This window comes from Ursus arctos, unplaced genomic scaffold (assembly GCF_023065955.2).
Source record: "Ursus arctos isolate Adak ecotype North America unplaced genomic scaffold, UrsArc2.0 scaffold_28, whole genome shotgun sequence".
In the NCBI taxonomy this organism is placed as follows: Eukaryota; Metazoa; Chordata; class Mammalia; order Carnivora; family Ursidae; genus Ursus; species Ursus arctos.
Window position 1 is genome coordinate 11798779 of NW_026622963.1, and position 16670 is coordinate 11815448.

General features: G+C 36.2%; 1 protein-coding gene across 14 annotated transcripts in view; it reads left to right on the top strand.

Annotated features, from left to right (window-relative positions):
* The window catches only part of SCAPER (S-phase cyclin A associated protein in the ER), a 522862-nt gene that overhangs the window by 268332 nt on the left and 237860 nt on the right, over window positions 1-16670 (top strand). For all 14 annotated transcript variants that reach the window (XM_057303865.1, XM_048221477.2, XM_048221494.2 and 11 more), the window contains 2 exons: window positions 1777-1842; window positions 10783-10909. In XM_057303865.1, the coding sequence (XP_057159848.1) occupies window positions 1777-1842; window positions 10783-10909 (193 nt within the window). The remainder of the gene's footprint in view (window positions 1-1776; window positions 1843-10782; window positions 10910-16670) is intronic.

The window sequence follows — 16670 nt, forward strand, 5'->3', positions numbered from 1 at the left end:
TATATATATATATATATATATATATATATATATATATATATATATATATACAGATCCAGTACAGATCCAGAATCTGTATACTATTCCCTAAGCATAACTAGTGTTTTCCCATGTTGTTCAGCATCGTTCGCTCACTTTTCTTTGCTGTTAATGCCATTTCCTCATTTTTGTGTGTATTCAGATGCTACCTATCTTTCAAGCATATCCTTCCATATCCTTCAGGAAACTTACCTTTAGCATCCTAGCTGGAAGTGAGCATTTGTGGCATTACTCATCTCTCACTCTGCTTTGTAGACTTGGGTATCCTTTCATAGTGTTATGTCTTCCTCTTCCTTATGGAGAATAAATTCTTTGAATATTCCTACTGTGTTTATACCTCATCCTTGCAATGTATGTTCCTCTTAGTTTATACAGAGTAGAAACTCTGGAAATACATATTTGCTGTAAAGTGAATCAAGACAAGATTCAAATTAGGAAAAAGTGATTAACCAACATTTCAGGTAAAGTTAGAATTTTTTGGATAATTTTTTAGTTTTATGTGCATGAATGAAAGAATGGACTTGATCCTTCCCACTTTAAACCTTAGATAAATGTATTTTTTGATATAATAGGCCTCTTCTTAAGCCTCAGTTTCTTCTTTGTAAAATGGGGATTATACCATATTGAGTTTTTAGGACTGTGTATGAGACGATGGATGTTTAGCTCCTGGAAGAATACTTGAAAGATATTCAACCTTCCATAATTGTTGCTTTTCCTCCCTTTCATACAGGTTCAAATTATTTGCCACTGTAAGTGGTTATTTCCTCGTTTTGGTATGCCTTAATATTTTGGCTGATAGCAATGAGCATGTGTAGGTCACAACAATGTATAATTTAATGTTTAACTCTAATTTAGTTATTCTTTTGATCCCACATTTAACATGTGCTAGTTTGCTTTTTCCTTATTAGAGCTGTTGTAATTTGCATCTTTCATGATTTTTTTAATGAAGTATTACTTACTTTCTCATTGCAGTCTGGATTGGTATACACATTGTGACTTATTCTTTCATAGGTCACTAGACTAATTCTTTGAGACTAGGACCCTTTGGGTGAGCAGATAAAATTTAAACTAGTATTTTCCTCTTTTTCTTTCAAACAGAAATTTACAAATTAAGTCAATATTAATGGATTGCTGTAGTGACACCTATGTTAGATTAATTAACTGTTGATGGCTCTCCCTATTGGATATTAGTTCAAGCAAGCTAGAGCCTAGTTAGACAGTGGCAGAGAAATGTCATCTCAGATTTTTCCAGACTTTTGGTATTTAGCAAGTACAAATAACAAAAACAAAAGAAGACATATCTTTGAGTGTCTAGTCATTCCCACTGCCTTTTAAATTATTTCTAATGGTAAATAACTATTCTTATATTCAATTTTGTATCATATAATTCTTAAGATATATGAATATTTAGCTACTTCAGCTATCCTGTAGAAACTTAATATGATTTCAGATTTAATTATCATGATTTTAACATTGCTGAAAAACAAGCCCCATTCTATACCAGGTCTGTAAACTGAGAAATGTTTTTATGAAGCTCCTCTTTATCTTATGAAGAAATATTTATTTTTTAGTCTTTCTTTGATAGCATTTATAGTATTTTAAAGAAGTAGTCTTAGAAATCAAAGTGTTACACTAATGTTTCTAATACTGGGACAGGAAAAACATAGTCAGGGTTTTAGTTTGTTATAAAAATTAGCAGCAAAATAACTAACAGTGATAAAACTTTTTTCTCTTCAGGGCCAAGGAATATGAGAGTTTAATGGAAACAAAAAATTGTGGATCTGACTCACCTTATAAAGCCAAGTGAGTATTTTACTCTGCATTTTATTTCTCTGTCTTACTGATGCCTGCCTATATAAAGGTTTATCTGAACTTGTATTCCTATGATCCTAAGCTTTATATCTGAAGCGTAGAACTTCATTCTTCTAGCACAGTGGTTTCCAGCAGGGGACAATTTTGCCAGGAGACATTTGGGTGTGCTTGGGGATGTGATCACATTTTGATTATCACAGCTTGGAGAAATGGTGCTTGTCCCATCAAGTGCATAGAGACCCAGGGATGCTCTTAAACACTCTTCAGTGGGCAAGACTGAAGCAAAGAATTATCTCATCCAAGACATCAGTAGTGCCTATGTAGAAAAATCCTGTTCTAGCACAATAGGTTCTGGCAGCACCAGGCTAGTTCTTCCTCTGAGGAGGTCTCGTTCAGGATTGTTGCCAGGGCCACTTGATAGATGAGGATTCAGACTCCACCACTGGGTGTTAGTTTAACCACACAATAGCTAAACAAAACTGCCATCATTTTGCTTCTCTCAAAGATATTACCAGTAGAGGTGTAGTGAGGAAGGTACTGAAAAACACTGCTGATGGGAGTGCAGGTTAGTGTAGTCTTATTGAAAAGCAATGTGAATCCAGAGCTTAGAACATCTACTTTAGATTGCTGAGGGAAATAATGGAAAATGTGCCCAAATATTTATATTCAAAGATGACTATTTTATTATTTTATTTTATTTTTATTGTTTTTTTTATTTTATTATTTTTCATAGTGAAAAAGTCAAGAAAGAACTTAACTGCCAGAAATTGAGGAATATCTATAACCAGTGGTTGGTGTAGATATGCTATAGCATTTTAATGCAGCAATTTTTTACATTTGAAACAGAGATATTGTTGCCTGCCAGAAATGAGAAACCCATCAGAAAATTACTTCTATTAATTATTGTTTTGAAACTATTAGTCATTGCCATTCTAAAAGAAAAAAGTTTGTAAAATATTAAAGAAGTTGACAAAATTATCAAGATTATGATGATACTGTATATCTGGAAAACCCAAGAGAATCAAGTGAAAAACTAGTAGATGTTAGAGAATCAATTCAGTAAGATGGCTGATTACCAGATTAATGTGGTGATATTAATCATAGGTAATGTTTACTGAGCCTTTGCCTCATTCCAGGCTCTTTACTTGTGTTGACTCCTTTATTCCTAATAATAACTCAATGAATTTCATTAGGGAAACTAAGCCTTACAGCGGGTGAGTAACTTGCCTTAAGGTTGTGCAACATCCAGGCTACAATATGAATACTTTCTTTTCTGATAACCAGTTAGAAAACATAAATATCCTTTACAGGAGCAATAGAAAAATAAACTTAAAATAAACTTAACAAGAAATATGAAGGCTCCATAAAAATTAAAAACTTTAAAATGCTAACAAAGGGTATAAAAGAAGACTTACATAATGGAAAGACACATTATACTCTTGGATAAAAAACATGGTATAGTAAATTCTCTAAATTATCTTACAAATGAAACATAATCTGAGTAAAATACCTTATAAAAAATAGAATCATTTTAAAGAACGTATGGAAAAATAAGAGTTTCTAGGAAAAAAAATTTAAAAGAAGAATGAGATAGAACTGTGCTAACAGATACTTAATAATATCTTTATGATACCTGCATAGTTAAAATAGTTTTGCTTTGGCACATGAATAAAAATGCAAATTGATGGAAGAGATTTTTAAAAACAATCTAGAAACAGATTCAAATATTTGAGGAAATTTAATATATGGTGGTGCGATAGTGTTTACAAAGATAGCCAGAAGTTGAGCCATTCCTGGAGGCATACCCCTGTGCAATATAATATAACTTTACCACTATTCCATCAAGAGGTGGACTCTATTTCCTTTCCTCTTGAAATTGGTGCACTAGGTGTTATACGCAGCTAATGAATCATCAAACTTTACATCAAAAACCAAGGATGGGCGCGCCTGGGTGGCACAGGTGTTAAGCATCTGCCTTCAGCTCAGGGCGTGATCCCAGCATTCTAGGATCAAGCCCCACATCAGGCTCCTCCGCTAGGAGCCTGCTTCTTCCTCTCACACTCCCCCTGCTTGTGTTTCCTCTCTCGCTGGCTGTCTCTCTCTGTCAAATAAATAAATAAAATCTTTAAAAAAAAAAAAAACAAAACAAAACCAGGGATGTACTGTATGGTGACTAACATAATATAATAAAAAATATTATTATAATAAAAAAATTGTTCTGGTCTTTTGACTACTATGGAAGCAATAGGTGATTCCCAAGACTTGGCCTTAGAAGTCTTGAGGCTTCTGCTTTCAACCTCACTTTCTTGCTCCTCTGTGACTTCCCTGTAAGGAAGCCTGGGTCAGCCCTCTTGAGGATGAAAGATCACTTGGTCATGGTGATAATCCTTTTAATATGATGTTGAATTCATTTTGCTTGTTCTGTTGAGGATTTTTGAATTAATGTTCATATGGGATATCAAGTCTTATTAAGCCTCTGCTTGTGTTACATTTGCTTATGTCCCATTGGCCAAACCAAGTCATTTCACCAAGTCCAGAATCACTGTAGGAGACTGTACAGGTCATGGATAGCAAGACATAATTCAAGGGGGGCCATTAATGTAACAATCTATTATAGAACTTTCTCTGGATTCTCCTCTTACTTGACTGGCTGCTCTTTTTCAGTATCTTTTGCTTGGTTCTTTCTTGTCTCCTTGACCTCCAACATTAGCATGCCTTTGTCCTGAGAGTTCAAACGCAGAATTATTCCCTTGGCAGTCTTACTCAGTTTTATGACTTTAAACATTTAGTCACTGATGGATTTTAAATATATGACTCCAACCCAGCCCTTACCTCAGAACTCCAGACTCATACTTCCTGCTTGGTATTTCCACGTGGATATCTGTTCAGTTGGACCCCTCAGGTGAACATGTGAAAAAAATTCCTGAAATTTGCTCCCCAACCTTACCCCTGGTATTTTTTGTTCATCTTTAGGAAATGATAAGTCCATCCTTTGAAATTAAAATCTTTAGAGTCATCCTCTCTTTCTTTTCACTTCACTTTCCGACCATCAACAAATTCTGTTGGCCCTATCCTTAAAATATATTCTGAATCTGACCACTATTCATTACCTCCGTAGTAAATACTCTAGTCTAACCTACTATCATCTCTCATCTGGGTTATTGTAGTATCCTCCTAATTAATCTTACACTGCTTCTGCTTTTCCTTACTACAGTCTGTTGTCCACTGGGCAACCAGGATGTTCCTTTAAATTTTAAACCTAGGGAAAAAACAGCAATAGCAATAGAAGCATAATTTTTCAGTGTCTCCAATTCCTCAGATAGAAACTACATAAATAGTTAAAACCAAAAATGCATGGCAGCATTTACAAAAAAAACCACATTACCAGATAGCTCCAGGAAATCCAAAAAACAAGTAAATCCAAACAGCCACAAGACCTGCATGGTATTGACATCAGTGTGAAAGAAAGCAAAAAGAAGCAACTGGGATAACAGTTGTAAAGAAAGAAGAAGAACCCCCAAATAATGTTTTCACTGCATAGTGTAGGGAACCAATTTGACAAAAGCACCTGAACCTCATTTTCAATTGGGTTCCTCTGGAAGGGCTCATGTGAACAGTCCTGCCTTGCCCTTGCATGTTGATAACTTTATGCCTTCAAAAATCAGTTTTTCTGGGGCACCTGGGTGGCTCAGTCGGTTAGGCATCTGCTTCAGCTCAGGTCATGATCTCGGGGTCTTGGGGTTGTGTGGGGCTCCCTGCTCAGTGGGGAACCTGCTTCTCCCTCTCCCTCTGTGTGCTCTCTCTTGCTCCTGCTCTTACTCTCTTGCAAAAATAAATAAAATCTTTTTTAAAAAATCAGTTTTGCCAGTTGCAAAATCCTTGGCCCACATTTTTTTCTTGAGGATCTTAAATCTTAAAAAATGAATTTGTAGACAATCAAAATTATTTAAAAAAACATCAATTTAAGGACTAGCGATGAACATAAAAGTTATAGTTTCTGGGGCGCCTGGGTGGCTCAGTCGTTAAGCGTCTGCCTTCGACTCAGGGCGTGATCCCAGCGTTCTGGGATGGAGCCCCGCATCAGGCTCCTCCGCTGGGAGCCTGCTTCTCCCTCTCCCACTCCCCCTGCTTGTGTTCCCTCTCTCGCTGGTTGTCTCTCTCTGTCAAATAAATAAGTAAAATCCTTAAAAAAGAAAAAAAAAGTTATAGTTTCTTACAGAACTATGACTAACTGATGGCCAAAAGAAAAAAAATATTACGTAATAACTGTATCTAGTAATTCTGTAGTATAACTAAGAAAAGTATTAGTGAATATGAGGAAAACATGCTAATAAAGTAACTATTTTCTAATTATATTGGTAATGATATTAATAATGTTATTCTGAGTCTGTTGTGCATATTAAGTGGGATAAAGTAAAGGATATTATGGAAACTAAAATTCTTTTATTCCATGTTCCTGAGAAGCTGAGTCCTCAGTTTGCAAGAAAGGAGATAGATTTGCTATAGCAGATCAGGTAACACCCCTGCAGGACTGAATTTGAATTATATGAATTTATGAGGTATTTTATCTTTCAGAAAGTGTTATGTGTATGTTTATTTGTGTGTGTACATATTTTGTGTACATGCGTGTATATATATGAGTGTGTGTATACACACATTTATTTCCTAGCTCTGTCCATTGAAGAGGCCTAGAAACAGTGATCAACACAGTGGCAGGAAGCTCATTGATTTGGGACTTGAAATATCATTTCTCACTAAAAGAAGCAAGAACTTTTTTAGAAAAATGCCTAATTCTAGACCCAGATGCCCTGACATACTAGATGGCAAGAAAGCTCTCAATCAGTGTTTTTTCAGCGGAATCAGTAGCCAACTTAATAGTTTTTTACTGGACAAAGATAGGACAATTTGAGCTTCCAAAAGGAAAATTATTGTAACTGATTGAACTTGGTAACCTGATAGTAGTAAAGTGTCTCCTTATTAAATTATTCTAGCTAATAAATGAAAATGACTCTCTCTCTTCCTCTGATTACCCCTTCCCTTTCCAGAAAAATTTAATCCTGAAGTTGTTAGATAAGAGAACCCAAGCAACCATCTGCACTGGGGAGATGCTAGAGGTAGCTGTGGCACAGTAAGGATGTCAGAGCCTGAGTTGACTGAGGTGGACATTTATGCAGGGGTAAGAGGGGTGGCCAAATGTGGGGTCTCAGAGCCCAAGCAGAGACAAGGGAGCTTCTATGTGAGTTGGGCACCATGGCCTGGTTTGGTGAGTCAGAACAGAATGAGGAGGGCAACTCTGTGGGAGGACATCCTGGCACAATCTATCAGATCCCAACTGAAGAGGGAAGCCTGACAAAGCCTGTTGAAACCCAAACAGGGTAAGAAAGCGTAACAGCCCAGGCTGGGGAGTCAGAGCCCAAGCAGGGACATAGTAGCATGCATATAGAAACAAAGATAGGGGTTGCGTGGGTGCCTCAGTCGGTTAAGCGTCTGCCTTAGGCTCAGGTCATGACCCTGGGGTCCTGGGATCAAGCCTCATGTCAGGCTCCCTGCTTAGCGGGGAGTCTGCTTCTCCCTCTGACCCTTCCCACTGCTCATTCTCTCTCTCTCTCTCTCTCTCAAATAAGTGAATAAAATCTTGAAACAAACAAACGAAGAAAAAGAAAGAAGAAAAGAAAAAGGAAAAAGGAAAGGAGGGAGGGAGGAAGGAAGAGAGAAAGAAAAAAAAGAAAGGAAAAGAAAAGAGAAAGAAAAGAAAAAAGAAAAAAAAAGAAAAGAAAGAGAGATGATACGTTACATGTAGGGGGATTCATCAAATATATAAATATATTAAGAATGATGAAAGGTAGATTGCTCACTCTTGAAGAAGTGTTAAAAATATCCAGGGGAAATAGACCCTGTAGCAAATTGGAATTCTAGGTATTGGTTTTAATTGTATTTTCTAATATATAGAAATAGAAATATAGATATAAATATGTAGGGATATATATATGATATATATTTTTTATATTTATTTTTCAGTAATATACACACATTTCCTAGCTCTTTCCACTGAGAGTGAGGGCCTGGGAATAGCAACATCCCGATAGCACTGAGCACATCAAGTACACCCATGTAATGTGAAGGCAAGGTGGTTCCTTAAAAGGGAAAGATGGGTTCTTTTTCTACCAGAAGGGATGCTGGCAGGCAAAAATGAAAGGTGTCTAATGTAGGAGGCAATGTATGTACTCTGATTTTTTCATCTTATACAGGGATTTCTTAAGCTTTTATATTTTGAAATAAAGTCTTCAACATATTTATTTAAAAACAGAAGGGGAACCAATTGCCCTGAATTTATACTATATACCTTTCAAATAGAGGAAGTGAAAGAAAAAAATGTTAATGTGTTTATATCTTCCTGTCCATCATACTAAAGAGCAATATTTCCTAAAGTGGACCCAGTCTCCTTATATTTTTACAAATCATCCCAGTGATCCTAATGAACTGCCCAAAACTTTGTGAAACAGATTAGGGCTCCTTACAGAAATACATTTGCATTTCACATTTACCAGTGACAGTTGAAGTTAGAGTTGTTGTGGGGATTTGTTTAAGTTTTGAGAAGAAAGTATTTGACTTTACAACATTTTCCACAAAGCTATTTATCTGACAGATAATTCTCATTCATGTTCTAGGCTAGGAGTTACAAAGCCTCTACTTCTTTTCATGCTAGAAAGTTTTTCTGCCAGAAGTAACTCAGATAACAATTACTGTGTTACAAACTATACCCTCTAAACAGCTTCTTTTCTTCCCCGATAGGAAAAGTATAACTTTCAGGGCTTAAGTCCTGACAGTCTATAATTATTCATAGTATGAATCAAAATCTAATGCTTTTTCTTGAGAGGGGCTATATTATTTGTGGTACTTCTGTGGAGGCAGGGAATGAAACAGAGGTTTATCTCATGTTACCAAATCATCCCCTTGATTTGGCATTCTTCCTTGAAGGGTAGGTTCATATGAATCCCAGATTTGATTTACCTCAGGGTGAAATACAAGCCTCTTGTATTCTGTGAATTAAAATGGTCCTTGTGCCTCCCTAAGTGCCCCTGGTTTTCAGTGGAATGTGACCATTCTTCGTGAGAATACTGCTAGATTCATATGCATCCTTGGCTATGTCTGGATATTTAGTTACATGCTGTGCAAGTTTTATTCAGCCAAAAGCTGAAGTGGCCACTTATCTATCACACAGTAAAGTTCGCTGCCAATATTCCTCAACATGATAAGGTCAGTAACTTTAATCGGATGGGACTCCAGCCCGTATTTGATTGAAAGAGAAAAGAAGTATGTTGTTCTTATTCTTTTTTTGTGTTTTTTATATTCCCTTTTTCCTTTTGTTAGATTGAGACCTTCTGTCAATGAATAGTGATAATAGTTGATCATTTATTGAATATCTACTTTACTCCTGAATGGTGTTAGGTACATTACATTAATTACTTCCGATCTTCAAAAGGAGATTTATATATATAATTCTGTGGTGTTATTTATTTGTGGATAAAATGTCCTTAGTTGAATTGATTAATATGGTTTGGAGAAAAAAAGCATGAGATTTGAGGATCAAAGGCCTAATCCTAGTAATAACTTTTACCAGTCGTGAGACCTTGGGAAAGTCATTGAATTTGTCTGACCTTAGTTTCTTCATTTTTCAAATGAGGATAATACTAATGGATTGTTTTCATAGGAGTACATAATATCATGTACATTAATGTTTTTTGTAACCTATGAAGTTATGGATATTATTAAGATTAAAGAAGAAATTTCTTATTAGTCTATTCATCATTAAATATCTGTTGAGTGCACTAATGTTAGAAGTAGCATATTAGGTGGTGTGGATAAGTCAGTGAACAGGTAGACAGGAGCCCTCTTTCATGAAGTTAAGACAGTGCTTCTGCACTGTTCAGTATAATAGCTTCTAGTCCTATGAAGATCAGAGTTGGAAAAGGCTGGCAGATGTTCAGTATCCAGCTTAATAAATTAATACATCAAGACACTGAGAATGGTGCTGGACTACAAAAAGAGTTAAACATTAGTGATTATTACCACTGCTGGGGTTTGGCTGGTAGGAGTTAACAAACAGAACAGAGAGGGAATGTAGCATGTTTGCCATAAAGTGACTGTAATGATGGCCTACAGAATCTATCATAGGTAAAAATAGAAGTGAGACAACAGGGAAGTAATGTATAGGGGAGAAGTGGAGAGATCTGGGAATGTGTCTGGTGAATATCTGTTGGTGGGCTACTTAAGCAAATAAGTGGAAAGGAGCGATCGCTCAGAATGAGGTATATGAAACAGAAGAAGGAAGGGCTGCAAAGAAATATTACACACTTTTCTCATGAAAGAATCCTTCACTCATGAAAGTCTAAGTAATGTGTGTTATTTCCTGGTGAAAAGCAAATAATTGCTCTAAACACAATGACAGCATCAGTGGCAGGCAGTCCCCAAATTGCTTGTAAACTGAAACATGGGGAGTTTGACATTTTGAGAGTTTACAATGCTTACAACATAATATCCAAACCTACCTTGAAGATTTGAATCGAAATATGAAAACCTGTTGAGTTTCTTACACGCATTTTCTCTGCCATCATAGTCTCACCTCCCCATCTACAGTTCTGTTCTAATTCAAGTGTCACACACAAACTGTTGGTAGCTGCTGTTCTGGCTAATCCTGTGGACGCACAGTACTGTCCTCTAGTTCTATTTTGTGCCATGAGGACTAGGTTGATATTCATGAATGTAGAGTAATACCAGCCTCTGAGGTGTGGTTTGTTTCTTCCTCTTCAAAGCTGCTCTGTGAAGCAGTTTCTACTACAATAATGAAAGTAACTTTTATTTCAAAATGTTTAGGAAAGTGAAATAGTCTAATTCATTAAAGTCATTCTTCCCTGTTATTTTGTATTGAAGGCTTCAGCGATTAGCTAAAGATCTTCTAAAACAACTGCAAGTACAAGACAGTGGCTCATGGGCAAACAATAAAGTTTCTGCTTTAGATCGGACCCTAGGCGAGATCACTAGAGTATTGGAAAAAAAGGTATGTAACTGATCTCTTGCCTTGTTGGCCTTAATAGTTGTGGTTCTTTCTCACTATGACAAGACATAGGACTATAAGGCTGACTCTCATTTGTGTATTTCTTCTGTGTTTCCAAAAGCTGGTCAACCACTGATCAATGTGTTTTTTTTTTTTCTCTCTCTCATTCTTAATTAAATTGGTGTTGTTTTCAGTGGTTTTAATTGAAATCCTCAATAGCAAAAATATGGGTCAGTCATATTTTTCCCACACAACCAAAAATAAAATTAATTTAATTGGAATCACAGTAATAAAGGTATACAATTTTATGGCAGAAAATGTAAAACTTTGAATTATAGAACTCATGAATCACAGCCAGATTTCCACAAAGCACCGATTTCCTTACTGTTTCCAGCAGAAAATTTGGCAGTTTTCCTTAATGACTTAGAGTCATTAAATGTTCTTGCCATAGTTAAAAAAATTCTTAATGATTTTTAAAGTATTTATTATTCAGTATAGAAAATTTTAAGTGTATAAAGAAGAAATAAATTCCCCGTAATACCCACTATCGACATTTTATTGTATTTTCTTATCTTTTTATTGTACATTTCTCACATTATGTTATCTGGCTGATTTTATCATAAATTTTTTCTCATGTCTTTAAAAATTCCTTGTGACCAAATGAACATATCACAGTTTATGCAATTTATATCACTTAGTTGGTTTCTAATTTTTCTATTTGATGTAATAGCCATCTTTGTTTATTATCTGCATTTTTTTTATTTTTTGTTTTCTGGGTTTAAATTTATAATATTTGAGATACACAAAAGAATGTAGTGATATAAATAACCTAAATGTAGTGAACAGCTGTGAATTCACCACCCAACTTAAAAACTAGACTGTTCCCAGTATATCTATGGTTCCCAGTGATCCTTCCACCCCCATTCCCATCTCTGCTCCCTTTGAAGGAAATACTATAGAGTATTAAAGGGATATCTTTTCTTTTTTTTTTAATATCTTTATTTTTTATCACATTTATAATTGTATTAATATATTATTTAGTTTTGCTTGTATTTGACCTTTATAAAATATCATAGTGTAGACATCTATGATTTTTTTCAATCAAAATTATGATTGTAAGTTTTATTTAAGCTTATAAATGTAGCTGTTTTTCATTTATTTTCTCTGTTGTGAATGAGTACTTCACTGTGTTAATAATACAAGTTTTTAATCCATTTTCCTGACACAGACATTGTTTTCCAGGGTTGAATGTGTATGGGTTTGTGTGTGAGAGAGAGAAAAGAAAGTGAGTGATTAGAGACAGTGCTGCTCAGACATTCTTGTGTCAGAGCAAACGAACAAATTTCTCCAAATTGGGGAGCCTCAGACTTTAGTCTACATCAGAATCACTTAGGACTTGTTAAACCCACCACACCTTGGGTTTCTAAGAATTTGTATTTCACAGGTGACACTGATGCTGCTGGTCCAAGGATCATACTTTGAGAATCATTGCTCTTGTCTAGGGCATATGCCTCAGAGTTCTCAGGCACATGAATAACCAGCTTCACAAGATAGTGTTCGGCTGCATTTTGGCGTCAGATGGTATAATCCTCTGTAGGAACTGAAAGCAGCGTACTCACTGAGTTATTGTGGCAGAGCCACACAGAGTCAGTTCTTCTGTATAACATCCCTTTCAGAGCGTCAGAGAGTTGAGAAACTGCTAATTATCAGACATGTGCTAGATAGGAGTGTTTGGAGGTTTGATAGACTTAGAAAAATCTCTATTTTAAAATTAGCACATACTGATTATTTTTATAAAGGGTACTTATACTTTGAACTAAAAGGGATTTACTTGAAGATACCACTATGTACGCCTTATCTCATGAATATTGTTTTACACTGAAATAATCACAGAATTTTTGAGGAAAAAGTAAAATGATCTGTATAAGAAAGGTATTCAGTATGAAAATCTAAAGTTATTTCATTCACAAAGGGGCAATTTACTGGAATACCACTGATTCCTTATAATTTTGGGGAGAAAAATGTAGTCTGGCTCCCAGTCTAAATGGTCTGTGGCAGAAACCATGCTGTAAAGCTGTCCTCAGAGTATACACTGCAGGACCACCTGAGAGTCTAAACTTACCTACAATAAGATCCTTTTGCTATTTTTATAACCAGAATCCCTATTACCTAGCCAAAACAGACTCACTTTATGTGGAATTCTGTTCATAGAGTTATACTGACATTTCAGTGAAATTCAGCTGATATTTATGATTTCAGTCTAGGAATTGTAAATAACCATTCGTTTTTGTTTGGAAAACTGCCTGGAGTAACAAAATCATTAGAGCCAAAGCCAAGTACCCAGTGAAGGATTTGAAGACAGCCTAGAAGTGACAGGGGTGGGCCTGGTGGAACTCGGGCAAGCACTCCCTGAGGAATGGTGAGAGATGAATCTTGAGGTCTTTAACCCTCTTAATTGAGATCTCAACACACTGACACTTTCTGTTACTGCTTTGATACAGTTTTCCTTAGATACTTTTTCTAAAGTTCTGAGAACTACTTTAGATTTAACAGGTTAAACTTTGTGATGCACAAAAACACTCTTGTAATGAAAGAGATTGAGAAACTGAGGAAACATGCCTATTGTAGTACTAACTGTTTGTGTCAGGTCCCTTCTTTTTTTTTTTAATTAATTTTTTTATTATGATATGTTAGTCACCATACAGTATGTCATTAGCTTTTGATGTAGTGTTCCATGATACATTGTTTGCATATAACACCCAGTGCTCCATGCAATATATGCCCTCCTTAATACCCTTCACTGGGCTAGCCCATCCCCCCCCTTCTAAAACCCTCAGTTTGTTTCCAGGAGTCCATAGTCTGTCATGGTTCATCTCCCCCTCTGCTTCCCCCCACTTCATTTTTCCCTTCCTTCTCCTAATGATCTCCCTGCTATTCCTTATGTTCCACATGTGAGTGAAACCATATGATAATTGTCTTTCTCTGCTTGACTTATTTCACTTAGCATAATCCCCTCCAGTTCCATCCATGTCGATGCAAATGGTAATTATTCATCCTTTCTGATGGCTGAGTAATACTCTATTGTATGTATATACCACATCTTCTTTATCCATTCATCTGCTGAAAGGCAACTCAGTTCCTTCCACAGTTTGGCTGTGGTCCAGTTTGTAGACCTTGCTGCTATGAACATTGGAGTGCATATGCCCCTTCTTTTCACTACATCTGTATCTTTGGGGTAAATATCTAGTATTGCAATTGCTGGGTCGTAGTGTAGCTCTATTTTTAATGTCTTGAGGAACCTCCATACTGTTTCCCAGAGTGGCTGTACCAGCTTGCATTCCCTCCAACAGTGTGAGAGGGTTCCCTTTTCTCCACATCCTCTCCAACATTTGTTGTTTCTTGCCTTGTCGATTTTTGCCATTCTAACTGGTGTAAAGTGGTATGTCAATATGGTTTTGATTTGAATTTCCCTGATGGCTAATGATGTTGAACATTTTTTCATGTGTCTGTTAGCCATTCGTATGTCTTCATTGGAAAAGTGTTCATATCTTCTGCCCATTTCTTGACTAGATTATTTGTTTCTTGGGTGTTGAGTTTGAGAAGTTCTTTATACATCTTGGATACCAGCCCTTTAGCTGTAGTGTCATTTGCAAATACCTTCTCCCATTCCCTCGGTTGCCTCTTTGTTTTGTTGACTCTTTCCTTTGCTGTGCAGAAACTTTTTATCTTGATGAAGTCTAACCCAAAAAGACTCCACCCCCAAATTACTAGAACTCATACAGCAATTCAGTAATGTGGCAGGATACAAAATCAATGCACAGAAATCAGTTGCATTTCTATACACTAACAATGAGACTGAAGAAAGAGAAGTTAGGGAATCAGTTCCATTTACAATAGCACCAAAACCCATAAGATATCTTGGAATAAACCTAACCAAAGAGATAATGGATGTATACCCTAGAAACTACAGAACACTGATGAAAGACATCGAAGAAGACACAAAAAGATGGAAAAACATTCCATGCTCATGGATTGGAAGAATAAACATAGTTAAAATGTCTGTGCTACCCAGAGCAGTCTATACTTTGAATGCCATCCCGATCAGAATACCAATGACATTTTTCAAAGTGCTGGAACAAACAATCCTAAAACTCGTGTGGAACCAGAAGAGACCCTGAATCACCAAGGAAATGTTGAAAAAAAAAAAAACAAAGCTGGAGGCATCACGTTGCCTGATTTCAAGCTATGCTACAAAGCTGTGATTACCAAGACAGCATGGTACTGGCACAAAAACAGACACATAGATTGGTGGAACAGAATATAGACTCCAGAAATGGATCCTCAACTCTGTGGTCAACTAATCTTAGACAAAGCAGGAAAAAACATCCAATAGAAAAGAGACAGTCTCTTCAATAAATGGTGCAGGGGAAATTGGCAGCTGTATACAGAAGAATGAAACTCGACCATTCTCTCACACCATACACAAAGATAAACTCCAAATGGGTGAAAGACCTTAGTGTGAGACAGGAATCCATCAAAATCCTAGAGGAGAACATAGGCAGTAACCTCTTCGACATCGGCCACAGCAACTTCTTTCAAGACACATCTCCAAAGGCAAGGGAAACAAAAGCAAAAATGAACTTGTGGGACTTCATCAAGATAAAAAGCTTCAGCGTCAGGTCGCTTCTGACTTTTTGGGTTCTCTGATTCTGTTTAGAAATAAAGAGTCTGATGGGTAGTAAGGAGGGCATGTATTGCATGGTGCACTGGGTGTTATACGCAACTAATGAATTATGGAACTTTACATCAAAAATCAGGGATGTACTGTATGGTGACTAACATAATATAATAAAAAAATTATTATAAAAAAAAAGAAAGAGTCTGTAAGCTGTGTTGCGTATGTTACAGTTTTTAACAAACTCCACCCAATTCTGCAAGAAATATGGTGGTCTAGGGTACTTGAACCCACTCTACCATCAAAAACATTTAAAAATACTGGGAAAAATATAAAGTAACTTTCTTAAAAGCACCAAATTGCTAAGAAGAAATTGAAGAATTACCAGGCCAAAGAAAAACCAAGAATTTAAGAAGTTGTGTTCAGTTGTAACTGAACCCCCCCCCCCAAGAGGCATTTGCCACACTCGCAAATTTGAGTTATGATTTGCAAGCCTCATGGAGTGGGGAACAAAAGTAAAAGCTTAAGGGCTGCCTAGGGTATGACATCTAATAGGTTTTCTGTTTACAAAGATAAGACCACCATAACCTATTCCTTGATATAATCATGAACCCCATTCTCAGAGACTGAAAAGAAAGTGCATAGTGCAGCATGCACTATGGCATAGTGCAGAAGTTATAACTATAATCCAGCCCTGGAGTAGACTTGCAGCCCAAATTCACATCACCTGTATCATTTCAAATGGTGGATTGAATTTAAAGTAATCCCTGATTGATTCGTGGTATCCCTAGGAACTTGGCAGAAGGAAATGCAAGTCCTCACTTAAAGAAGACTCCTTTATCCTGGGCCTGAGATAATTTCTATCAAATAATTTTACAAGAACAAATAGTCACAGTCCAAAAAATGGGAGCACAAAAGTAAATAAATGATTATGAGTAATAGCAAGCAGAAACTAGAATTGCAAGGCTTTGTAAATACCAGTTACAGATTATAGAACTGTTTCTTTTCTTTTAAGGAAATAAAAGACTTGAAAATATCTACAGTTATGGACAGATTAGGTAAATCAGAACAGTTCTCCTACTGATGCCA